Raw genomic sequence first — 26,097 nt, forward strand, 5'->3', positions numbered from 1 at the left:
ATGTAAAGTTGGGTCTGACTTTGACTATGATCCATACATACTGATATGGCTGAAGACATGAAAAAGATCTCGTCAACAAGGCAAATTCAAATTTAACGAAACTCTCGCTGCAAGCAGGGTAGCCAGCTGGATGGACTAATCTCAATGTCAAGAAATTATTTTTATGTATCATTTCCAAGAATCAAGTTCATGTGAAACCTCGTACCTATGGTACTACATGTAGTGAACTTTATGCGTTGTGACAAGATTTTTAACGCTTGTTGGACCGTGGACTGACGTTACCAGTAAGTGTGCAGCGCTGAGTCCGGAGTCCGGACCAAAGTGTATTTTCATAAATTTTAATTTTAATGTTATTTGTGCCATACATCACATCACGTGTATTGCACGTGACATGTCACACCGTGTCTCATGATTAATAATCACACGATTCTCGAACGACGACTACTAGTAGGTTGGACTGCTGCCAGCAACGTGTTCCGTATCTGTGTGTCTTCTCAAGCTGACCATTCTCATAATCCGAGCTTTGACAAGACAGCCTTTTCTCTGGGTCTGCGCACCTGCAGTTACTGGCTGATTCTTGTCTTTTCAATTGATAACTTCTACAGCTCACAATGGTCATTGTTCCAATCCCATTACTCGTGGACACAGGAGCTTACACTTTTACACCATGACCGGAGAGCCGACGCGAGTTGCTCCAGGCCATACGAACCCCTTGCATGACACAACATATCTAATATCTCCTGTGGAATCTATCGTAAACTCCTTGGAGCCTAATTCTCTTCACTCCAACCATGATTTATTAGATGCATATCACACCTTCTCAAACAGAATCAGGGCTGAAGCTCAAGAACTTCAGCAGAGCTCTGCTTTACTACCCGCCCTGGAATTCTTCCGCCCCAAGGCACATGCATTTAGTCAAGCCTTAAAGCGCGACATTGCCCTTGCGCACCTCGATCCGTTTATACCGCCTCGAGCCATTAATTCCGGAGAATCATCAATTTCAGAAACCCGACAATCGACTGCTGGTGTTGTCAACTATGCAGGAGAATCATCTGCCCTTTGCCAGCAGGCCCTTTGCGCCCTGTCTGACATTTTCAGATTCCATAATTTGTATTCCTTGTTTTCTGGTACGTGAGTCATGTTGTGCATGCGAAACTAATTATTGACATGAGTCTGCATGTACCAGATTCTGATATCTCGAGTCTTTTGGCCGAAATTCTCAACATTACACACTCTCGGCAATTGCCAATTTTGAACAGCGCGAAAGTATTTTCTCTTGCGTTGTGGATCCTGGGTTCTCAGCGCTTGCCGCAGAGTTTGTTATTCTCACGAGCATCAGACATAGTCTCCGTCCTCCGCAGCACATTGGACATTCAACCTAATGGACAGCAATTCGCTCAGCATACAGAGGACGGCCTTAAGGTTTGAAAGCGACTTTTCCATGTGAAATTCCATTGACAAAATGCATAGGGCGTATGCCACCTTTTGGCTTTCTACCCAACGACGTTCTTCGTTTATGCAATTCAGCAGCTACCTTTGGTCCTCTCGCACTTGCTGTGCGACTCTTATGCCATCCGTCTTCAAGCTGCACTGGTTCTTGGGAGAATGGTTCTTAGTTTGTTGGACAACTCCCTTGAAGTCTCCCTTGATCACCGCAAAGTCATCTCGGATTTTGTGCTAGACTTCCTGGACAAACAATGTGCCAACACAACACAGATCTCAGAGCTTCACCGCATTGCTAAGGCAGCCATAGCTGTGGAGGAGGAATCCGAACTTGCTGAGGGACCTATTTGGCTTTTTTCGATGATGTGCTCCCTCATCATCCTCTCCGATCATTGTTTATTTTCTCACTCCAACACATTCAAATTTTTCATGCGGCTTGCTGTAGTGGGCTTTGTACATGTGAGATCAGCGGTTCGGGGGTTGGCTCAACGCCTCTTGTCATGCCTTGCTATCGCATTTACAAGAGTACCTGACGAAGACCTGCAAACAAAAGAAGCTGTCCTTCTCTACCTTGATCGAAGACCTCGAAGTGTAGGAATCGCAGTTGTTACAATGCTCCTCAATACATCAGCCGCGCCATCATCGTCCTCACCTGAGCAAATCACATCATTTAACGCGGTATCTAGAGCCCTCACCATTGTGCACGATATGGCACACGATTCCGATAAACGTGTCTCTTCGAACGGTCTTTCGCTTCTTCACAAGCTGATGGGCGGAGTGGGAGCTCCCGCGTCCACTCCTAGCACGACTCCGAGTTCACCCACGTTACCCACGTCGTTGTTTGACGGCAGCTTGCTCACTACCAAATGGGATCTATCTACGCTACGTTCCATCTATCACTCTCCACTCACAGAGGTGCGGCATCTCTCGGAGGCAGAGATTATTCGCCATCGAACACGTCTGCGGTCCACGTGGGTGCACCTGGCTCAGTCATCGATTTCATACGAAAGTTGCTTTTCAGTCCGTATTTTCACGCGTGTCTATAGTCATCGACTGAATATTGCTCCGCAGCCCAATTTGATCGAAATCTGGCATTCTCTGCTCTTAGCAGAATCACAGCTGACCCAAGCATACCATCACCTCACCATTTCGGTGGATCTCGCGGAAGAATCAGCACTCGTCATCACCGGTTTTATTCCGCAGACCCCAGAGAATTCTGAGGAACCAAACTCCACGACATTAACGGCGGCTGAAGGTTGTGCATTGGCTGCTATGACGCAACTATGGTCCGTGATGAAAAACGCCTTCACTCCAAAATGCATATCTACTGCTGCGAAGATCATCCTGACGAATTTGTTAAAGCATGATTTTCGTCTCAGTGACAAGAACGTACTAGAACGGTGGAGCAAGCTCTGCGCTGACCTCATTATCGCTGCCATGCCTTTGTGGACCCAAGAGCTTTTTGCTATGAGCTCCTCGCAGATGACAGAAACCATCACACGGCAATTGTGGTTACTTGTGGCGCAGTCGCTGATATCACAATCCGAAATATCTTGTTGGTTGGACATGGTGAAACTTCTCGTCGTTCCTTTGGAGTATGTTGCCCGCATTGACCTCTTGAGATCGTATTGACAATCGTCGTAGGTCATGGACGATGTCTGACGTGGAGTTAGACGTATGGGATTCACTGCTGCAGAAGACCATCACTTCTGCAAATCAGACTTCTACAGAATTATCGACTGTCATCGACGCTATCGTTCAGGCTGTGATACCAGTTGCATGTGTGGACCGGTGAGAACCAAGCACGAGATAGAGTCATTCAACTGATTTGTTACATAGCATGATATTTTTGCAAATCCCTTTGTCACATCTCTTGTCTTGTTTCATCCCTGATGCGAGCCTGTGTCCTCCAGATTCTTTATTAAGCGTAGCCAACTCTGTTTTGCAAGGCACTTACAAGACTAGTACGGAGTTGATGAACGGCTCTCTGCAACTTCTTCATAGCATTCAAACAACCATCGTGGTCTCTTCACCGAGCCGCGTGTTGCATATACTTGAGTCACTTCGGGCAGGACTGCAACTATGGATTGAAGATAAAGAGGAGGCGTTAACGGAGAATGAGTTCAATCTTGTGGTCTGTCGACTTTCTGTTTGTCCTGTGCCTTGCTCACTTTGTATAGATCATGCCATTATATTCGGACACGCTCACTGCCCTGGAACGGCATCCCCTCAGCCTCGACTTTTTAAATTCAGTAGAATTCTTTCTGGCTGCTGGGTTTTCACGCATAATTGCACCAGCCCTTGCACCCCTTGCGTTTGAAAGGTTTTGGAGGGCAACATATCATGGGCAACATCAATTCTCTTCGAACATTCCTGCCGGCGTAATGTCAGTGTTGAAGGCGTTCACTACAGTGTTCGGGGGTGACTTATTGGCCGGCTTCTCATCTGACTCACAATCAACAGTACGCTATATGCGTCATCCAAGTAGTCAGTCTCTGATCATTTAACTAGACAAGCTCCGACTTTCCCTCTTCCCCTATCGGGAGAAATCACTCGACCGCAAAACATATTTCTCCTGCTCTTTTCGATGATACACATTGCGTGGAACACACCTTTGGCAACGCGACTCCACGAAGTGTATCTGTGTCACCTTCTCACAGTGTATTTACAGTACTTCTGCGTGACCCTGCATCACCGTTTCAAGGCAACATACTTCACAACACGCAGAACGACCCGAGCAGCGCTCATGAAATTCCCGCATCAAACATCCCTGGTTCCCAGCAGGGTAAAATAACCCCATCGAATGAAAAGTCATTTTTAAGACGCTCCTCTCGATTGGTGAAGTCTACGCATCAAACTAGCCAAGGGTCAAAAAGAAGCCACAAATATCAAGGTCTTTATAATCTACTTGACCCCTTTGTACCTTGAAAAACCCTTTGCAGATGCCACGCTACAAAAACGACGCCGAACAATCTTAGGCACACATAAATTTTACCCGTCCCGCTTTATATCAGAGCCTACAACAAGTAAGGTCGTGCCCTCAGTCCCCATCACTCGAGTATACTCGGCTCCTGCTGAACAGAGTAAGAGGGTCTTTGATGGCGTTGTGCTCCCGACCTTGCGTCAGGTTATTGCCGCGGAGCGGAGTCTTGAGTTGTCAACAGGAAGTTCAGTTGAGACGTTCCAATTCAATGATCCGCCCCGTTCAGTTCAGACACCTTCGATTGCATCTGATGATTCTGTTGATTACGACAGCTGGGAGATTCGTTACGCTGAGATAGGCTCCTCGGGTACGTCATTATCATGCACCCATATGTCCGCACTGACACACGATTACAGAAATGGAGGTCGACGATTCCCTTGCCGAAGTTCCTGGGGACTCTCTAATTGAGAATAGCAGTCTTTCGCAAGAAGGCAGGATACTTTCGGCTGCAGTTCTTTAAGCCGCTCAACGTTATTTAAGTCCTAGGAACTATGGATACACAAGCAGCGCCGAGGACGCAACATCGATCTAAATCACAAGAAGCCAGTCAAGATGTCGCTCAACATCCCCCACAGTTGAGACGTTCAAATACTGGTTCTAGTCATCTGAATGCATTGCGCGAGGCGTACGCCGCGGTTGCTAGTGGAGGTTCTCAGATACCAGTACATGAATTGGTTCAAGCTACTAGGCTCGTCCACCAGATCGGTGCGGCCCTTTCTGAACAGATGGATAAGAAGTTTGGAGGTTCTTCATGATAATGTAGGAAGATGCATGCTCAGTCATGATTTCCGGGTTTAGGGAACTAATCGAACGCTATCATTATTGCTTATTCCTGAGACATACTATTAGTTACCACTTGCTCGTGCAGTCCCACATTTCGTGCATCCTCCAAAACCACACTTTTCCTACTACAAATCTTCAAACTACTATGTCTATTTGAATTAATAATACGCAAGACCATCTTACGAGCTTAGATGGATGCATTCCGACAAGAAACCAGAGAGATCACCTTGTGTGGCGTCTACATGGCCACTCAGCCCAGACCCTCAAGAATACCATGTGATTATCGTACTTCACCTATATTTTTCTGAATCTACTTTACAGTTCTGAGTTATTACGGTGCCCCGCGCCTCCATACCCTTTACCCTACTTATTTCACATGTTACCTTACAGAAAAGCCTATAAAAGACCCAGTAGTTAGATATGTACAGTTGGTGTTCTTGCAACTAAGCTATTACCTGGTGATATTGCTTGATCGTCTTGAGTGTTTGCTATTGTGTCTTCACCTCAAGTGTTTCCACTTCAAGCTGTCACCACATATTTTATCACCTTCAACTAGCTTAATCTAATTCTACCCCACTGCCATTCTCGACAACCTAGGTCTGGTGAACCTCTGGCGACAAGTTGGCAAACCAAACATCAAATTCAATCTAACAACAACATGACAACCGTAAACTATGAATTATGACCTGTCAACCAATGCACACAGAAAATCTTCCCTACTCCAAGACCCCCAGGTGCAATGCCTTCCTCTCCCTTTAACGATACCCTGGACTTAGCCACACACATTGTGGCTAAATTGGACGACCCTGCCCTACAAACTGTACATTTGCATAGCGACATCATTCAGGTGAGAAGCCCTTGGTTTGGGCTGCATGCCCCCAAGGAGACAACCAACGGGCAAAGCTCGGCAGCTGATAATACCCCTGTATATAAAGAAAACTCTTTAGAAGATGTTAAAGAAATACTAAGTAATATTCCTTTACCTCCCACTCCTGGTGTAGCAGGCCCAGACTCCGAAAGCGAAGAGTCCAACGATGATGGTTGTCCATGGGTCATGGTGTGACAAAAGCATCACCATGAAGGAGTGAGCCCAGCAAAAGTAAGGGACAACCATGACACATCTCAAGGTCTGACTGAGGTACAGCAGAGCATCGTTTGTGAGGCAGAATGATGCATGACTGACAATGAGTGTGAGCACGTGCACCGAAGGCAATCATTGATTGACTTACAAGCAGAACCTGAGACTCTAGCATCAATAGGTGCCGGATCTTCGAAGGGCAAGATCATAGACCCCAGAGAATGGGCCGCTGCCAGCCTAGAGGAAGAAGAACTGGATGTGGAAGCCCAACAGGTCACATTTGAATCCTGGAAAGCTGCCAAGGTTGCAGCTGGGGTCAGTAACACTGACTCTGGGGATACCAGTACAGAGAAAGCGATGCATAGGAGCATTGAGATCTCCCAGGAAGAGATTGAACACCTCGTCCAGGAACAAGCAATAGAGGCCATAAGGGCCACAGAAGCATGAATGGAGAGGAAATATGAAAAGAAGATTTGTGAGCTAAATAGAAAGCTCGACAAAGAGATGGCTAAGAAAAAAGCACCTACTAGTGATGGTATGGGCTACTGCAGCTCGTCCCAAGCAGGTTAAACTCATTGTTGAACTGACGGAGAAGTCCTCAACTCAGATGAGAGGATGTAGCGATACCCCTCATGCCATGCAGCCGGTACATCAAGTAACTGGCTGAAAGTTACATTGGGCAGGCATTAGGTCGAGTATCTTCAAGAAAACATGACAGAAGAACTCACCAGGCATTGGGTCCACCTGACAATGACCCAAGCAGTGAGTCTAGCTTGGTGACTCATCAATGAGTTCATCTGAAAGCTCGAGCAAAGACTCAGCTGAAGAGTCTGGTTGTTGACATCGCACTAAGAAGGGTCGTAAGAAGAAATCTAAGAAAAGGAAACACACCCTATTAAAACCGGTGCCCCCCACCATTTGCAATGGTGCTGTGGACACCCAGGCCTACCACTGGTTTGTAACAGAGGGAACTGCCTATGTGAAGGACGATATGGTCAGATGCAAGGTGCGGGTATTTACCTTGTTGAGATATCTGACAGGAAAGGCCCATGAATTCTACATCAGAGAAGTAGTGAGGGACCCTTACAGTTGGAGACTGAGAGAGTTCTTTGACAAGCTCTTTAACCATTGTTTTCCAGTGAACTTCAGGACTGAACTGCGTGCTAAGCTCAAAAAGTGCTATCAAAATGAAAAAAAACAGTGCGGGCTTACTTTTATAAACTTAGTGAGCTCTGGAATATGATAGGCAATATCAACAAATGCCAATGAGTCGAACACCTGTGGTTTGGTCTGAAAACAGACATTCAACATGAACTTTGGAAAAAGGAACTGAACCCGGAGGTTTCATCCTTTAATCAAGTCCTGGCAGCCGCTGAGATCATCGAGATATCACAGTCTGTACCTGTGGGTAGGGAATGTAAGGCCCATATAAGGCTGACATTGAGTCTGATTAGGGAATTGCGTGGCTTGAAGTGATAGGACTGTTCTTAGGATCTGATGCGAGTTCATAGTGGGGAAATCAACCAATGTTCAAAGTGAGTCTACAAGGCCATATTTTATCTACAAAAGAGTAAGGGTCCTTGATTATTACGAACGTGAAGGTTCAGTGAGACGGAGAATGGTGGTGCTGAGCCTGACAGGGTAGGAATAATGGAAATGAGTAAGAGTATGTTAGTTTTTGAATGAAGGTAGTAATAGGGAGCTCACCGTGCACAGGAATGATGAGAACCTGTTGGGTATTTGACTGCTTTTGGGGCAAAGGAATGAAACTAAGAGAGAATGACGAGAGATAGTTTGGTGATAAGTCCAGGGTATAGTTATGAACGAGGGTGAAAGACCGAGCTTGTCATTGAGCATAACGAGAAAGTGAAGGTAAGGAAAGAGAATGTGTCCGCATGACTTGGACGCGAAGTGTGATGCTTGTTCACGTCAGTGAGTTGCGCAGATGACAGAACGTAAGTCCTTGAACCTTATTATGAAGCCTTAGTCGGGGTGTAGAGGATATGGAATCCTTACATCCCCTCCTTACTTCAAATATCGACCGTCCTCAGTCAATCTTCCAACAATAAAACTAAAAAAATATGTGTAATAAGATAGAATGGTTCAAGCGAAATAAAAGAGGAAACTGAAAAATAGAGAGAACACATCTAAGACTGCTCGTCATTGACTCCAGTGAGAGCTTGAGGGTCGATAAATTGGGTGACTTCAATAGAAGTGGGGGAGCGCGGGTGGTAGGGGATAATGCTGAAAGGCTGTGAACTTCAATTTAGAAATTGTGCCGTCAACTTCTGCGAGGCTGGTAAGATCCTCCTTGCGAGCGGGAGATAACAACCATGGGGCTGAAATAATGAGGTTTGCACTTTGCATTGGATGCTGGTTCAATCTGTTTGTTCAGAACTAAGACGAGAGAGCCAGGGGCGAAGTTATAATCATGGATGGTGTTGGCAAAGTGCTTCTCGAAGTCATGAATAGATGCTGAGGCGGTTTTTCAGAAGGCGGGTGTGTGCTATAGCAAGGTCTTCGTCATGCTTGGCAAGTTGGTGAGTGCGGGCAGCAAGGAGATTGTGAGTTGAGATAAGGGTGATGATATCCGGAAGCATGAAGGTTGCATGGACAAAGTCAAAGGGGAGAAGGGGTTCTACACTGTGTGCTAGATAGTATGGCGAGAATCCTGTAGATTGGTGGGTGGTAACACGATCAGCCCAGAATACGTGATGTGCGAGGGTGGGCCACTTGGTGATGTCGCCGTTGCATGCTTTCACAAGGGAGTCCCGGATGGTACGATGTGAGCAGTTCCACGACTCCATTAGCTTTGGAGTTGTACGCAGAGATGCAGATATGATGGATATGATACTTCTGTGCTAACCAATCGAGCGCTGCGATAAATGGCATGCCATTGTCCATGACGATTTCCTCAATTCCTCCCCATCTACAAAGAATCTCCTCGAAAAAAAATGCACCCAGGGTGCGCCCAGTTTCCTTCCTCAACATATGGAACTCGGGCCAATTGGATAGGGAGCAGTGTGCTTGGACAATGTACGAGAGGCTGTGCGAGGTTGGCATGTACATAGAGTCAGCGAAAGTCTTACGGAAGAGAGGAGCGGGAATTGAGACGGTGGGTGGTAGAACAACCTTCTCGATGGAGCGGATTTGACACTGATGGCAGGTTTTGAGGTACCATGCAAGATCTTTGTCGAGCGATGGCCACCAAAAACAGTTGGCAATTGTTCAACGCGTGGGGTAAAAGCCTCTATGCCCAAGGTTGTTGTGGGTTTGTTGGAGAGTGTGAATGCGATCAGTGCCGAAAAGCATGAGTTGGTGGCGACCATTAGACTCTTTTCTCCAGAGGCGACTGCCTCAAACGAAGAACTGATGCAATCGTTTTGAGAGACAGGCTTGGTCCTTGCTAAGGATGTCTGCGGGGAAGGAAAGGGTGTCGAGATAGGATTGGATGGTGTGTAAGTTGTTATCGAGATGGGAGGTAGTGTTATCTGCAGGGATCTTGACACCTGGCAAGTTAGTTGAATTGGAGGAGACGACGGTGCTTGTTGTTGTCGCGAGCGGTGCCTTATCGACCTCTTTAGCTACCCATATTCCTGACTCCAGTATCTCATCTATCCAGTGCTCTACTTTGTCCATTGTTTCATGCTCTTCTTCGTCATCTTCAGGAGCTTGTCGACGACGAGATAAACCATCGGGTCCTGCGTGTTTGGATGCTGGTACGTGTCTGAGTTTGAAACTGAAAATAAGAATTCCTGCTATCCATCTATTTACGGCCGCATTTGGTTGGATGTCAGGGTTATTCAACATGCCCTTAATATATTTAGCGTCGACTTCGAGGACGAGATTGCGTATGCCGATAATCCACAGTTTGACTGCTTTGAGAGCTCGAAACACACCATACAGCTCGATCTTGGCTTGGGAATAGCGGGATTCCCATTCATTCCATGTAATTGAGCCGAATCGTGAGGGATAACTGCTGTCCATTTCGGATTTGAAGAAGAATCCAGCCACATGCGATTTGCGACGAGTCGACTGCTAGAACGACTTCAGTCTGAGGACGTGTAATTGATTGGACTGATTGCGGGGCAATTGATGACGGTGGATTTGAGCATGTCCATATCTAGCTGCGCATCAGGAGACCATTCAAAGTGTGTATTGTTGCGAGTTAAGTTTGTGAGTGGGCGGCTGATTGCTGCATAATCTTTGATCCAGTTTCGGACTGTTCCTGCCATGCCCAAGAATCTGCGAACCTCAGTGCGAGATGTGCAGGCGGGCCAGTGTTGGATTTTAGACACTTTTGATGAGTCGGGAATGCACCCATCGTAGGTACACAACTGACTGACAACGAGGACTTGGGGCACACAGAGGAACAGTTTCTTAGCGGATACTGTGGCACCGGCATGCTTGAGTCTGTGGAGCACGCGATTAGCATCCGTGCAATGCTCCCATACAAATCTGCAGATTCCTGGGTTCTCGGGGAGGGTTTGATATGAACTGTCAGGCAGCTCGTAGCGTGTGGAGGGACCTAGGACGTTGACATCATCCTGAAAATTTGGTGCGACCTCAGTTTCAGCTTGCAGGATGAATGCAACATCGTTTTGGAAGACGGCGGGGGAATCAGTCCATCCCTGTGGGAGGACGGTGAGGCGATAGGTTCCGAGGGGAGTTTGGAATGTGGTGATATCCCGCAATTCTTTGGCGAGGGCGCAATGGTCAAACCCGATGAAAAGGTCCATCATGGAGTATATGGCGCGTCCCGCACACTGTTCTGTGAAGAGTTCGACGTAAGGCATGGTGGCAGTGTCTTTGATGGTGATGGAGTTCAACTGTTGTAAGTCATGCACAATACACACCGCTCCACTTTTCTTTGCGACACAGAACCAGCGGGATTGATAGGATGAGTTGGACGCCTCGTAAATGCCTGAGGCTATCTTGGACTTGATCAGTTTAACGACCTCGTCTTTGATACCTGGGGGAATTGGGGGTTGGCAGTGAGTCCATGGTGTATGTTCTATGGTGGGTATAATGACGTGTGGAAAATAGTCATCCTGGAGGTGTCCCTTCTCCGTCTCGTTCCAGGCGAGCACAAGCTCATTGTTCATTAGAACGTGAGCGGTGAGTTTTCGTTCTTCAGGGAGAAGGAATTCGTTCTTGAAGACTCCGAGCTCATCCATTCATTCTTGGGTAAGGCGGGTGCCGGGTATGAATGCAGGGGGTGTGGGGGAAAGGAGTGGCAAGGATGTGAGAGGGTCTTCTGGGAAATGATGGATGATCCGCGCATGTACTGGCATGGTCGTTGTCATGGGCTTCACCTTGTTTGCGACCTTCTTATAGGCGAAGGTGCGACGGACTGGGTCAATGTCGAAGTGGGATTGGAGGAGGAACTTGGCGAAGGATGAGAAGATGAGACGGGAAGTAGGGATAGGCATATTTAAACGAGTTGTAGATAGGGAATATGAGGACGTGGTTGAAGAGGTGATGGGGGAAATAGCATGATATCTATTGGTAGAGCTGGTTGGTAGGATGAGATGATGGATATGGGTCGAATTTGTCGGCAGGATCGCCAGGACTCGTTCTGGGTTTGGCAGTGAATTAACGCCTCCAAGTTTGGTGTTGATCTTTATGCCTAGATTCACACAATATTGGTCATTAGCTCTCTCGATTTTGTTCTCTCGGCCAAGCTGTGTTGGAAAACCAGCGATAACGTCACCAGGTTTGGCGTTGATCTTCATGCCTAGGTTTGTACAGTATTGGTCATTAGCTCTCTCAATCTTGTTCTCTTGGCCACGCTGTGTTGGGAAGCCAGTGATGCCTAGGTTCGTACAGTATTGGTCATTAGCTCTCTCAATCTTGTTCTCTCGGCCACGCTGTGTTGGGAAGCCGGTGATAATGTCACCAAACGATTTGATGGCATGGTAGATGTCAGTTGAGCTTGTCGGCGAGGATGACGGAAAGGGAGTAATAGGGGAGAATATTGATGCAATTAGTGCCAGGGATGGGTGGGCCCAGGGACGAGGAGTCGTCTTGACGGTTCGCGCATTGTTGGGATCCTGTGGGTCGTGAACTGAGACGTGCATGCTATCAGTATCCTTGGCTTTTGAGAGACGAATGAGACGCTGCCAGGGTCGTCCTAAGAGCAAACAGTAAGGAGCCTCTGGTACTACATAGGCGTGAGCCCAAGTCTTGATTCCCTCTACATCTATTTCTAACATCTCCAAGCATCTGGCCATCTCCTGTGAGCCTCCATTTGTGGTCTGCATGCGCATCTGTACGTCTTGATTGATAGGTGCATTGGTCTTCTGCCAGACATCTTGTCGAATGACGACGATTTCAGATCCCTCGTCCAACAACGCTAGTTCTGAGTGTGTTCCGTTCAGTGTTACGCGAATTTCGCGTAAGGGTGTGGCATGCTCGATTTGCAGGGGGGGTGTACTGGATGTCGCGACAAGAGCTTTTGCTGTGGGTGAGATGAGTGTGGGTACACGCTGAGTGCGGGAATGCTCGACTGCTTCTTTTCGCAACTCTGGGCTGATGGAGAGGAGGTCAGATATTGTTAAGTGAGGGATGGTGGTGCTGAGGATGGTCTTGTATAGTCATTTTGCTGCATCTGGTGAGTTTGCCTTAGACTCATACCGAAATGCTGGCTCTTTCTTTGTTTCGGCAGTTACAGGATCCGTAGGCTGGGAAGAAGTGGGAATTGAGACAGAAGGAGCGGGAATCAAAACAGAACATGTGGGAGGTGGTACTGGTGGAAGAGCTCGTTCTGGGTTGCTGATGGCCTTGGACTTTGACCTAGTCATGGCAAGTGTTTCTACTTCCTGCTCCTCTTCCTCATCCTCGACAGTCATGATTACTGCATGGTTCGACGTTACAGGTTCGCACTGTAGGAAGAAGGATTCGGTTATGAAGGCTGAAGTAGGAATGTTGGAGGAGATGGGTTGTGAGGTGGGTTCTCGTCGAGGGTTCTCGAGGACGATTGAGTTGGCTCCTGTTGTGGGCGTCAAAGGCTGAGCTGAAGCGTATCAAGCATCAATGACTTGCTTGAAGGTCTCGTCCCCATAATGCTGTATGCGCGAGTGATCTGGGTATGCAAAGTATGGCCTGTCGTAAATAATCCTGCCTGCGCGTAAGTATTCTCCCACTATAGAGCAGGTGCGCATTATGTGGGCTCCTCCGCAGAAGAAACACTTGGCATTTTGTGAATAGTTCGCCGAGGGAGGAAGAGGAGGAAGGGGGAGATAGGGTAGAGTACTTGATGGTGGAACAGGTGTGCTGGCGAGCTGGCGGGACTTGGGGGCTGCCCATGCCTGTGCAGCTGCTGGAGCTAGACAGATGAGTCGAGTGTAGCACCCGGAGTAGGTGACATCGCCAATGTCAAGGCCGTGCATTTTGCAAACTAGTGCTTCGCCTTCGTCGATGGTGTTCTTGACTGGGGCTGGAGGAGTGGTGAAGGAGACCTGTTTAGTCTGTACTTCCCTTCTAATGTCCTTTCTTTCCTCTTCCTCGTCTGAATCCCATGGAGCGGGTACCTTGGTCTTGGTGTGTCCTTCTCGTATTGTATGAATCCTGGTTGCAATAGGCTCGTTGAGATCAGCATCGAAAGCATCATCGGAGAAGATGAAACGACCAGCTTTGAGAACTTCCTTGAAGTCAGTGGCTTCTGTGCATGAGTAGTTAGCGTTCTTCAGCTCAAGTCGTCTATCAATTGCTCATCAAGTGACTGCAGGCAGTCCTTGCCAAAAGTAATGATCCCAGTTCGTGTGTGGATATCTTATTGTTAGAGACGAAGCCAATGGGCGACAGGACAGAACTGTCGGTAGTATTGCAAAAGTTCCATTTCCGTAGATATGTCGTTGTCCGCATTGCTTATGACTACCCATTTGAGGTCACGAATTGAATATTGCTGACCTTTGGCAGCGCCTGAGTACTGTGCCACAATGCTAGCCTTGAAGATGTCATAATCACGGCTTTCATACCCAGTCAGTGTTACCCAAAATCTTTTGGTTTCTATATTGATGTAGCGGACGATCATTTTGCACTTGTCCGCCTCGCTGAGTGCGCATGATGAGGCCAGGTCCTCGAAGAGCTCAAGGAACTCCAGTAGCTTGGAGGTTTCTCCATTAAAGGAGGGCACTTTGCTTGATCTGGGTCCCAGCATAGCACTGATGCCTTTGCTCATCGACATCGTAGGTATGGATGTTGATGGGGTTGAGTTTTGGGTAGGAACCGAGGTAAGAGGGTGGGTTACTAAGGGCATGGGCTGGGTAGGTGCAGGGTGGTAGATGAGCTGGGATGGGTATGGGTTGAGTGGGTATGGAAGCAGATTGAATGGGTATAGATGCTTGAGGAGGTGGCATAGTGTTTTGAGGGACAAACTGCGGTTTTGGGATAGGAGGGATAATTGTAGAAGGAGTGGGGGTATTGTGGGGTTGGGAAGGTAAAGGAGGATGCTTTGGTGTCTCGGGATCGAAGACTGCAGGTCTAAGGATGAATGTAGTTTGAGAAGGAAGGGGCGGAAATAAGGCATTGAAGTAAGGTAGTTGGCTTATAGTGTTGTCTTCGGATATAGAAGATTTGGATGGAATATCTGATGTGTCTATATTCTGCTTAGAGCTAGCTGCGTGAGTTGGGGTTCAGTAAGCGTCTATCTGGTTGGGAGGAGAAGGAACAGTCATTTGTTGAAGATAATAGTGCGGGGAGGCGGTAGTGACAGTGTTGGCGCGGGTTCTGGCTTTTTTAGGAGGAGGAGCATTCTTTAGGAGTGCCAGCGAAGTTGGCTGTTTCTGTTGGAGACAATCGTGCGTGTTCGGATGACAGTATTTAGTAATTGTGAAAAGACTTCGGAAAGGAAAAAAGAAAGAGTTTGATAAATCAAACTCGGGGGTGCAAGGGGAGCTTGAAAGCAATTCCCTCGCGGTGGGCTCCAAATATATAAGGCTGATGTTGAGTCCGATTAGGGAATTGCGTGGCTCGAAGTGATAGGACTGTTCTTAGGATCAGATGCGAGTTCGTAGTAGATAAATCAACCAATGTTCAAAGTGAGTCTACAAGGCCATATTTTATCTACAAAAGAATAAGGGTCCTTGATTATTATGAACGTGAAGGTTCAGTGAGACGGAGAATGGTGGTGCTGAGCCTGACAGGGTAGGAATAATGGAAATGAATAAGAGTATGTTAGTTTTTGAATGAAGGTAGTAATAGGGAGCTCGCCGTGCACAGGAATGATGAGAACCGTTGGGTATTTGACTGCTTTTGGGGCAAAGGAATGAAACTAAGAGAGAATGACGAGAGATAGTTTGGTGATAAGTCCAGGGTATAGTTATGAACGAGGGTGAAAGACCGAGCTTGTCAGTTGAGCATAACGAGAAAGTGAAGGTAAGGAAAGAGAATGTGTCCATGTGACTTGGACGTGAAGTGTGATGCTTGTTCACGTCAGTGAGTCATGCGGATGATGGAACATAAGTCCTTGAACCTTATTATGAAGCCTTAGTCGGGGTGTAGAGGATATGGAATCCTTACACCCAGAACAAGAAGGGGCCGACAAACCTTGAAAGCTCATCTGTGACACCGGAAGGGAAGCAAGAGGGCAAAGATGTGCATAAGTGCAAACAGTAATGAGATAAACCCAAGGATCAGAGCAGAAAGAAACTGGAGGGTGGCACTAAAACCCAGGGCTCAACCACTAAAAGATTTGAACCCCTCCTGAAGGAGGAGCATGATCAATTGGCTGCAGAAGGCAGGTGCTTCTGCTGTAAGCAACCTGGACACCAGTCTCGTCATTGTCCTGAGAAAAACAATGTCTTATCCAGCTCACCTAGGAACCCTCCAGGTGTACCGAGCTATGGAGTACACATTGAGCTTGGGGAGGTTGATCAGTTGAGAGACTTGGCAGATACCACCGAGGTAGGGAACAGGGTGTTTGTAGGGGCAATGGTGCTCATGGACATGACACCTCATCCCCATATGACTGACAGAGTGATACTTGATCACATGAGTGATCCCTTGGGAGAATGGGCTTGCATCTTGTTGTCGGAAGTTCAGTACCCAGGCAACATGCAGGACTGCCTGGATTCACTTGTGGCAGACTATTTCTACCCATATCAAGTATCTGCATCAGAGTATGTCATCATCAATGTATTCTGCCATATGGATCCAGAACTTACCATACTGATCGCCCTACTTACCAATCCATGCTTTGAGATTGACCATTGGTATTGGTGCCATGTGGGCCTGCACAGAGGGTTTAGCGAAAGGAAACTACGAGATTCTGAAAGACAACGTACCTGGAGGTCTGGACCACTGAGGGATGGGCTGACAGAACAGACAAGGTTCCTGTTGGATACTTGATCAAGTTATCCGAACGATGCACCTGCCTACAGGGTGGCAAGGAGGTTCGAATGTAACTTCATAGGCCGTGGGCTCTATGAAGTGTATAACACTGCGCTGTCATTTGCTGTGGCCGTGTCCAAGGAACTACTAATGAATAATAAGTTCAATATCGCAAATTGGTATGCAAAAAGACTCACCAAGGGCTATCACGCCTTGCAGGATGCCATGGAGTAATGGATGAGTGAGTGGGATGTGTTTCGCTTACTGGAAAGGGGTCCTTTGTCTGCAATGGAATGCCAACTGGATAAACTGGCTAAGTACCTTGTGCAGCCTATACCACCAATGAGTATCAAATGTGTTGGGGACTTGATGTACATCATTGAGCTCAACAGGGTGGCAATACCTGCTGGGACGTACCTGGCACTTCAACACAACACAGCTCAGATGCACAATTTCATGTGTATGTTACCAAAACTGATTGTTGTGGTCATGCACATCAATGGTCATCCCGCCTGAGCCTTGATAGATACAGGGTCATTAGCGGACTTTATGTTGTTAACATTAGCGAAACAATTGAGAATACCTTTATCCCAATTAACAAAGCCTTTCACCATACAATTAGCTGTTCAAGGCTCATACTCCAAGGTCAATTATGGTGCGCAGGCTCACCTGCAGTATTAAGGCATCAATAGTGAACATTACTTTAATGTTATCAACCTGCAAAACTATGACCTGATATTAGGGACACCATTTTTGTATCAACATAAAGTGTCCATGGGCTTTAACTCACCTAGGGTGATTGTTGGTAGCAATGTGCCTATGCCCATGAAGGGCGATGAGGTTTTGGTGCTGGAATCTAGTGCAGTGGATGTCTATGTGGAGGAGTTGGACAAGGTGTGGGAGTACCTCAACTTATTAGCAAAACTGCTGTGTATCAAAGCATTGGATATGAACCTACTGCCTTTGTGAAGCTATAGATCACACAATCCCACTAATAGATGAGTCAAAGATATACCCCTGGTGCCCATCATGATGCTTGGAGGCTATGAGACCACAATGGGCTAAAAATAGGGCCGCTTACCTTAAGTCTGGGCATTGGCAGGTGACAAGTGCCAGGAACATGGTGCCCATGTTATTCTTGAAGAAACCGGGAATCAGACCAGTTGTGTATGGTGTTTAACCTGAGGGAATAAAAGTATAACATAGATGATATTATTATGTACTCAGATACACTGGAGGAGCACATAGGCCACATTAAGAAAATACTGGCCATTTTAGAGCATGAAAAACTCTACCTTAGTGAAAAGAAGATCCAATTCCTGTGTGACGAGATCAAGATCCTCAGTTGTGTTGTTGGGAAGGATGGGATCCGCATGGACCTTGTGAAAGTGGACAAAATACTGTCTTGGAAGGTGCCTACGAATTGTATGCTATGCAAAGGATTCATAGGGTCAGTCGGGTACTTAGCAGATGACATCCACAAGGTCCACTTACCTCTGGGTGTCCTTTCCGAGGCATCTGCCGACAGTGTGCCTTTTTGTTGGACTGCATGGAGCAATGCGCCTTCCAGGAAGTGAAGCATTACATTTTGGCATATGCATCCCATAGTAGGATGCCATTGGATTACTCACCTGGGCACCCCAGGATCTGGATGATGACCAATGCCAGCACAACAGGCGTGGGCGGCATCATCACACAGGGCGACAACTGGTGGATGGCAAGGGTGGCCACGTTCTACTTGGCAAAAATGTCCTCAGCTCAGTGAAACTATCCTGTTCATGAACAGGAACTGTTAGCTGGAATTGAAACTATGGTTAGACATAGGGACATCTTGTAAGGTGTGATGTTTACCTGACTGATGAACCATAAGAGTCTGACACATTTCTTGAAGCAGAAGAACCTGTCAGGACGACAGGTGTGTTGGCAGGAGACAACAGGGAATTTAATTTTGACATTGAATACCTCCCTGGGGAGGAAAATGTCCTGCTGGATGTGCTATCTCATATGTATGAGTTTGATGAGCCTGGCATAGTGAAGGCCTCTAGTGAGTATGTGGGGCTGGATGGTGACATCATCTCACCTCCAATTGCTGGCCTGGTCACGATGCTAGTAATGGTGGGGCTGGAGGCCGTGGCTCAGAACCCCAGGCATAGTGTGCATATGGCTGCCAGACGGGAATTCCCTCTTGCTGGTGGTATGGACATCGCCTCAGACCTGGGCAACCGCGAACCAGGTTGGAGAATATCATCGACCAGAGTTTCCATGGACCCAGGATTAACCAGTGTTTCTGTGGGCCCACATAGCTCTGTAGTCAGGAAACCTGTCCAAAAGACAAGGTGGGGTTGGCAGGCCATAGCAACTGGCGGAGATGGGGAGGCCTGAGATGTCCACTGAGTTTGCAAGGAGGATGAGGGATCATTTTGTCCTGAAGGGCCCAGTCAAATGAAAGGAAGGGGGGAAACACCTAAAGAACCCTACTGAGAACACTGCGCCTGCATCAGACCAAGCGGGGAAAATGCACCCAGACAAGTCCCAAATGACGAGAGAGGAAATAGATAACCTGCAGGAAGGGTTAACAGAACTGGAGTACCAACCGGCAAAGGTCCCAATAACATACCCTGAAAAGGAGGCAATACTGTCTGAAATAAAAGGGAGATATGTGAAAGATCTGTTTTTCAAAACAATATTAGATGCACCAGCATTCTACAAGAACTTTGAGTTCCAGGATAGATTCCTGAGGCTAAAGCTACAGGACAGAGAACTGCTGTGTATCTCGGATATCCTAGTTGGGGAAAGGAAGCTGTGTGAGACCTTAATAGACCAAGCACACTCACTATTAGCTCACCTTGGCGCCTGGAAGACACAGTCCTATCTAAGAGAGTATGTTTGGTGGAAGACCCTTATAACTGATGTACAAGCATTCTGTGCATCCTGCAAAACATGTCAGAGGAGTAAACTGCCCAATCAGAAGCCCTATGGCTTATTGCACTCACCAAAGGTTCCTTCTAGGCCATGGGAGGTGATCGGGATGGACTTCATTGGTCCATTACCCTTGTTGACCAATTGGGATGGAGAGTTTGATAGCATTACCATCATCATCGACTTGTTCTCTGGCATGGTACACCTGGTGCCTAGCCAGATGAACTACAGTGCAAAGGAAGTGGCTGAGTTAATGTTTGCCAAGGTATACAAACATTATGGCCTACCTAAGTCTATCATCAGTGACCGAGATGTATTGTTTACAAGTGGGTTCTGGACACGACTGAATCAGTTGATAGGCATTAAACAGAAAATGTTGAGTGCTTACCACCCAGAGACCGATGGTTCAACCAAACGAGCAAACTGAACCATAGGACAGATGATCAGGAGCACCATAGCCCCCAACCAAATGGATTGGGTAGGAAGATTGCCTGCAATTGAGTTTGCCATCAACCTGGCACAGAATGAGACAACAACATACTCATCATTCTTTGTCAACACTGGGTAAATGCCATGACCCATGATTTGGGAGAGTCCTGACACGAATGAGTACCTGGGTGTTAGAGTATACGCGCAAAGGATGAAGACAATGATTCTCACCATATATGATGTCATCTTGGCCGCTTGTGTGAAACAAACTAAGGAAGTGAATAAGCACCGAAGGGTCTGTTCCTTCATTGTTGAAGATCTGGTATATATATCCTCTAAGAATATCAGCTTCCCTAAGGGATTAGTAAGAAAGTTCATACCTAAGTATGTTCGACCATACAAGATCATCAAGGATTATAAGAACAACTTGTACAAAATAGACCTACCAAACAGGTTAAAGCAGTGTGGGGTACATCCCGTGTTCCATTCTTTGTACTTATGAATTCATGTGCCTAATGATGACTGGAAGTTTCCTGGAAGGCTCGAGATGCAAATCACTGAGTTCGACAATCATGTTGACCGGGAATGGACCATGGATAAGGTGCTATCTCACTGAGGTACCAAATACAATACAGACTTCAAAATCCTTTGGAAGTCTAGAGACAGGACTTGGCTGCCTTACAGCCAAGTCAAACACCTGAATGCCCTGAAGGACTATTTTGCATTGGTTGGTATTGACATGATCAGTGAGCTGGCAGATGGTGATGGGGAGGTACTGGTTGACTCTCCTCAGGTGTTTTTAGGGCACCTATGTCTCACCCCCCCTACAAATACCATTGCTCCCTGGATCCTCCTTTCTCCCACACCGTTCACCACCTATGCATAACCCCCCTTTCCATAACTTCCTCCTAGCGGGACCAGGAATGTACACGTTCTTGAACATGCACGTCCCACCTCATCAGTACATCATATCCCGAGACCAGGTCAAGTCCTTTGTCCAGTACGATGCCAAGTTGCATTCTGGCGAAGACATCGCACTAGCCTCAGCTATGACAAGTTTGCCTTCATTTTTAACTTCAATGAACCTGACATCATTGTTAAGTTCACCACCACTGCCCCAGATGGCTCTATCAAGGTCAACGGACCCACCTGTGACCGCCTCGTTCCTGGTAGGCGACTGACAAAGAGCCCGTCATCACTCCAGATGTCGTCCAACTGGCTGTCGAAGCCCCACGCGACCCTGGTGATGGTTGCTGGTTGGACACACATAAGGCCTGAGCTCATTGACAATACGTTGTGGGACATGCTTGAGTATTCCCACCAGCATGATGAGGCTATTAAGGCTCGTAAGGAAAGGCGAGGAATTTCGAAGGTTATCATACCAATCATACCTGTACCCGCACCACTTCTCATCCTAATGCACCTTCTTGCCCCACATGCAGCCAGTTCCAGCCAAGCCGGCACCCTAACCATCCCAGACGGCGATGTACAGATGGAGGCTATTGAGACCCAGATCAAGCGAGGGGAGAAGGAGGGATCAGCCAACAGAAAGGGCAAAGGATGCAAAAAGTAAGGGGTTTGGCGAACCCTGGAGGAGGGTATGTGGTGTCTACACGGCCACTCAGCCCAGACCCTCAAGAGTATCATGTGATTATCGTATTTCACCTATATTTTTCTGAATCTACTTTACAGTTCTGAGTAATTATGGCACCCCATGCCTCCATACCCTTTACCCTACTTATTTCACATGTTACCTTACAGAAAAGCCTATAAAAGACCCAGTAGTTAGATATGTACAGTTGGTGTTCTTACAACTAAGCTATTACCTGGTGATATTGCTTGATCATCTTAAGTGTTTGCTATTGTGTCTTCACCTCAGGTGTTTCCACTTTGAGCTGTCGCCACACCTTGCTTGCAAGGTCATATGCGCTACCCAAGAAAATCTGACAGACTAAATGCCAATAATAAACAATAATAAATATCAATGAATGTTGGAAGTGGCAGCATCATGACATTACTGATCCAGTTTCAATATTTTGAGCCATTTCACAACAGCTTAATTCTGCTCTGGATAGATTAATGAAGGAAGTCATAGCTGAGTAGGTGATGACAATTTGAAAAGAGCTGAAAAATGCAAGCGCAGTGACTTAGTTGCAATTGTGCAAGATTTGATGCACATGCATGTACTGGTCATATCAGCTGTGAATAACAAAGTGGTGTAGAGATTCGCACTATTACAGGCTAGCAACACATTAGACTTCAGTTCATACCACCCGTGTTTGCAGCACCAACTTCAGCATCATTCCCTGACCTTTCTCCAGCTATTTTCACATCAGGCGACACTTTCTCATGTCATGCAACTTTCCCATGCCTTGTGATGCCCTTGCATCGCCCTATCATCCAGGAGCATCCATCCACTGTTGGGGGAGGGGCGACTGCACCAACAGTGGTTGAGGGTGGTAATTGCTGAGTATTTTGAAATCTTGAATAGGCCTTCCTATGCTAGTAAGAAGTGGGCAAATTTCGCTATAGCTCATCAGCAAAATTTTGAAGGTATTAAATAGTGAGGAATGGGGGCTGTGTACGTGTGAGTACTTTCCACCATCTGTCTAACCTGGGAAGAGGTTAGTTGTGAGTTGTACCGCGGGATCCCAAAGAAGACTTGTTTCCTATCGCCCATCACAGTGCATAAATAGGTTAAACGCATGTATCCTATACTTAGAATCATTTCACATGTCACAGATGACATCGGCTTCCCGCTGTCATGGACTATTCATAGAAGCCATTGTTATGGACTACCACACTGTCATAGATTAGCTAAATCAAGGTTCCTCTCAGAAGAATCAGGTACCACAAAGATGATAAAGAAAGGCTAACCATCAAACCCACGCTAATTAAAGCACAGGCTTCCCATGGGACCAACCAGAAGGAATCACCCATTCTGGCCTCCACAGGGATGTACCCGAAGGTCGGTCTGATGGTCTTTATCTTCCAGCTATCTAAACCCTAACCCCAAGGTCAGAGTGCTGGTTCCGAGGAACATCTTTAGTTTCTCACATCTCTTCGGGTCCCCCTGAAAAAGCTAAACTTAGATGCAACACATTTGTGAGAACTTGTCATGTGATAGTCACGTGATGAATAATTTCCAGTGAAACATCCCAGAACCTCCAAAATATTTTCAAAAAAATACGTGAAGGAACAAGTCGACATGGCGAAGCCACTTGAGACTTGTGATGAAAGGGATCTGCAAAAAGTGTTAGCGATCTGCTGCTCACCTCCCGACTAGGGATAAGACTAAGAAAGGTATGTTTAACGTACTTTTTTAAGTTAAAAAAGACCATATTAATTTTAGGATATCTTCCTGTAACCTCACTGGTACATATTTTCACAATTTATTCAATATGGCACCATATTATAGCATGGACCCTGACTCACATACATTATTACATACATTATCTCCTACTCGGCTCACTTAGCAAGATACATATATAGGACTGCATTTTTCACCCTTTACAAAAACCACACCTTACCCTAGTGGAGTTCCCTCATCATGTCTATAGCTAGAGTCAGAAGATATCAGCTGTACTTTTAGTTGTCATTCATTGAGCCCTTGTCTATTGCTAGTCTTATTTCGCATTTTCACACTTTCGCATTTCATGTTTCTGCGCTCTCGCACTAATCGCGCGCGAGTTTCCTGCACTTTGCGCTTACATCGCTCACCTTGCACAGCCGCTGCGCGACTGTGGATTTGTTTTCTTTGCTTCCCCTTGGATCGAACATGCTTGTCCCTGCAAGCATAGCAGACTAGGCATCGCACTAGGTCACTATATCAGCTTCTTGTGTCCTCCCCTTGATTTATTCATTAGACCAGGAGCTGAGATGATTCTTCTTCACCGCTTTGATTATAGATTCCATCATATCAGATACCCTGTGTGATGACACTAACAGTAACCTGCAACCCCTTAATCTGAAGTCATTTATCAATCTATGCACCATGCCACATTCATCTAGTAAACCCCTTGTTGTTGCCAGTCACACTTGGTGCCATCTCGCTTTAGTCAAATACTTTGTGTGGATGAGAAAAGATAATGAGACTCTGATAAATATATATTCTAATAATCCTGCATATGTGGTATATAGTATAAGTTTTCAGTTATTTTCAACCTTTTGAATTGATGTGACAGATTTGATATAGACTCTGGTGTCTATGATAGATATGGACACTGTCATGCAGATGCTTGAATGAGGGTTAGTCAAGATCAAGGATTCTCTTGTCATTTTCCAAAAGTAGATTGTATCTAACATCGACTGTATCACATCCTTATTTAACTGGGACTGGGGTACTGCCTTGAAACAAATTATGTCTGCTTTGGATATTACTGCCTACAAGCACTATCTCACCTAGAATAGATTGGTTTTTAAGACTAAAAGTGGTAATAATACCTCTTATGTCAATTTGCAGGAGAAAAATGAGAAAAAAAAAGTCATTAAGGGCTTCAAGCATAAATGTGCTCACATATTCAAGCTTCCCTCTAGGATCAAAATCCAGAAGGTTAACCTGGCTTAGCAGACATCACCTCATCATAGCTTATTAAACTAACACCTCATCATCTTTATTGATATACATGTGCTTATGATTATTTGTTTAGCTTGTATGTTTATATAGTTATTATTTCTGAAAAAAAACTAACAAAAATAAAATAGTCCTATAGTGATTACAAGGCTCCTCTGTTTTGGTTACCTTACATATTTTATTTTCAGATTTTTAGAGACTGGTAATATATTATATATTATATATTTTGCAAGTTTTACCTTATAAATATTATCAAAATATATGTAGAATCTTTAAGTATGAAGCTAGATATTCTGATTTGCTCTAAACAACATCAGAATGAATACAATTTATATATTACATCATCAATTTCTTATATGATTATAATTTAGTTATTGAGAGCAGCTGACTCATAACTCTTACTAAGTTATAATAACTTGCCAAAAACATCACAATTACTAATACTGATTCTATTGAACTCACTTGATAGCCACATGTTATAGTCTGTAAATTACTTTCAATTCTATAGTATATTGTCTGTGTTTCATGAGTAACTATAGCGCATAGTTGTTGAACTTATCATATTCTAAGATATAGAAGAGCAATTGGATTTACTGTGATTTATATAGTAGCAAATGTTTAAAGTAATAATAAAGACCATTCTATGCTTGGACTAATGTTGTTTGGCCTCTCATGATTATAACACTGAAAAATTCTGCAGCTAGGAAAGAATAGTAATAAGAATATTTGATCTCAATTACATTCTTTGAAGAAACAATCCAAAAAGAATTATATGAGTTATAGAAAAGCAGGTCAAAAGCTAAAAGCCTTCAGAATACTAGATATCTATAGTTGCAAAAACAATTTTTTTTTTGATCTTCATAAAGTATACAAAAGCACTAGGGTATACCTAGATCTTTTAATAACTAGTACATATATGTACTAATTAGATTTGAATCTGACTCATATATGATTAGTTGTAATAGTAGCTTGAATATAGCATAAATAGCTACCCTTGAATAACTATATTATTAGTCATTGGTATTTGTCTGAATCACTAACTATGGAGATATTTGATTTTATAGATGTTTATTTATAAATGATTTGTCTAAGAAGATATCATTTATCAACTCTTTTTCTTGTTTACTATGTTGTATATTTTGAATATTAATGTTGTCTTCTTAGACAGATACAAATGTCTATCCTTGTGCCCTATATTTTGTGCTTGGTTTCAATACTCTCTAGCTCCTAAGATCCTTCTTTGAGAGGAGGGCTGTAAGATTCAAAAGCTGTCCTGGATAGTGTCATTATGACTGTGTATGTGTATGCTGCTGGTTATGTGATTTGTACACCAATTTTCCAAGGAGGTAGAGATTTTTATATAAATGTGCCACCAGTCATTACTGCCATCTTCGTTTTGATAATGACATTTCCTTTGTCAGTTATATTGAGGACAGTCAAAAAATGATAACAAAACTCATGTCACAAGGATGACATGTGTAGATCAACTGTTCTGTTTCCATTTATGGACAAAATTCCACAGGACACTAATTTCTCCTTTGATTTCTTATCAGGTTC

General features: G+C 45.4%; 3 protein-coding genes across 3 annotated transcripts; all 3 read left to right on the forward strand.

Annotated features, from left to right (window-relative positions):
* The first annotated feature begins 450 nt into the window (after window positions 1–450).
* Window positions 451–5,423, forward strand: EDB93DRAFT_1128913 (uncharacterized protein). Its single transcript, XM_041448859.1, has 11 exons — window positions 451–1,127; window positions 1,187–1,422; window positions 1,471–2,463; window positions 2,515–3,038; window positions 3,088–3,234; window positions 3,283–3,577; window positions 3,624–3,905; window positions 3,955–4,336; window positions 4,386–4,733; window positions 4,783–4,857; window positions 4,907–5,423. Exons 1-11 carry the CDS (start codon window positions 668–670, stop codon window positions 5,179–5,181), a joined length of 4,017 nt encoding a protein of 1,338 aa, XP_041310694.1. The 5' UTR covers window positions 451–667; the 3' UTR covers window positions 5,182–5,423.
* Window positions 5,424–5,948: 525 nt separating this feature from the next.
* Window positions 5,949–6,734, forward strand: EDB93DRAFT_1247577 (uncharacterized protein; the record flags this gene model as incomplete). Its single annotated transcript, XM_041452608.1, has 2 exons — window positions 5,949–6,249; window positions 6,445–6,734. The coding sequence occupies 2 exons, from the start codon at window positions 5,949–5,951 to the stop codon at window positions 6,732–6,734; spliced, it is 591 nt and encodes a 196-aa protein (XP_041310695.1).
* Window positions 6,735–20,845: 14,111 nt separating this feature from the next.
* On the forward strand, window positions 20,846–21,540 carry EDB93DRAFT_1101704 (uncharacterized protein; the record flags this gene model as incomplete). The annotated part of the gene is made up of 2 exons (XM_041447121.1): window positions 20,846–21,023; window positions 21,089–21,540. The coding sequence occupies 2 exons, from the start codon at window positions 20,846–20,848 to the stop codon at window positions 21,538–21,540; spliced, it is 630 nt and encodes a 209-aa protein (XP_041310696.1).
* Window positions 21,541–26,097: the final 4,557 nt, after the last annotated feature.

The sequence above is a fragment of the Suillus bovinus genome (assembly GCF_016758785.1).
Source record: "Suillus bovinus strain UH-Sbo-P2 chromosome Unknown EDB93scaffold_10, whole genome shotgun sequence".
Classification (NCBI taxonomy): domain Eukaryota; kingdom Fungi; phylum Basidiomycota; class Agaricomycetes; order Boletales; family Suillaceae; genus Suillus; species Suillus bovinus.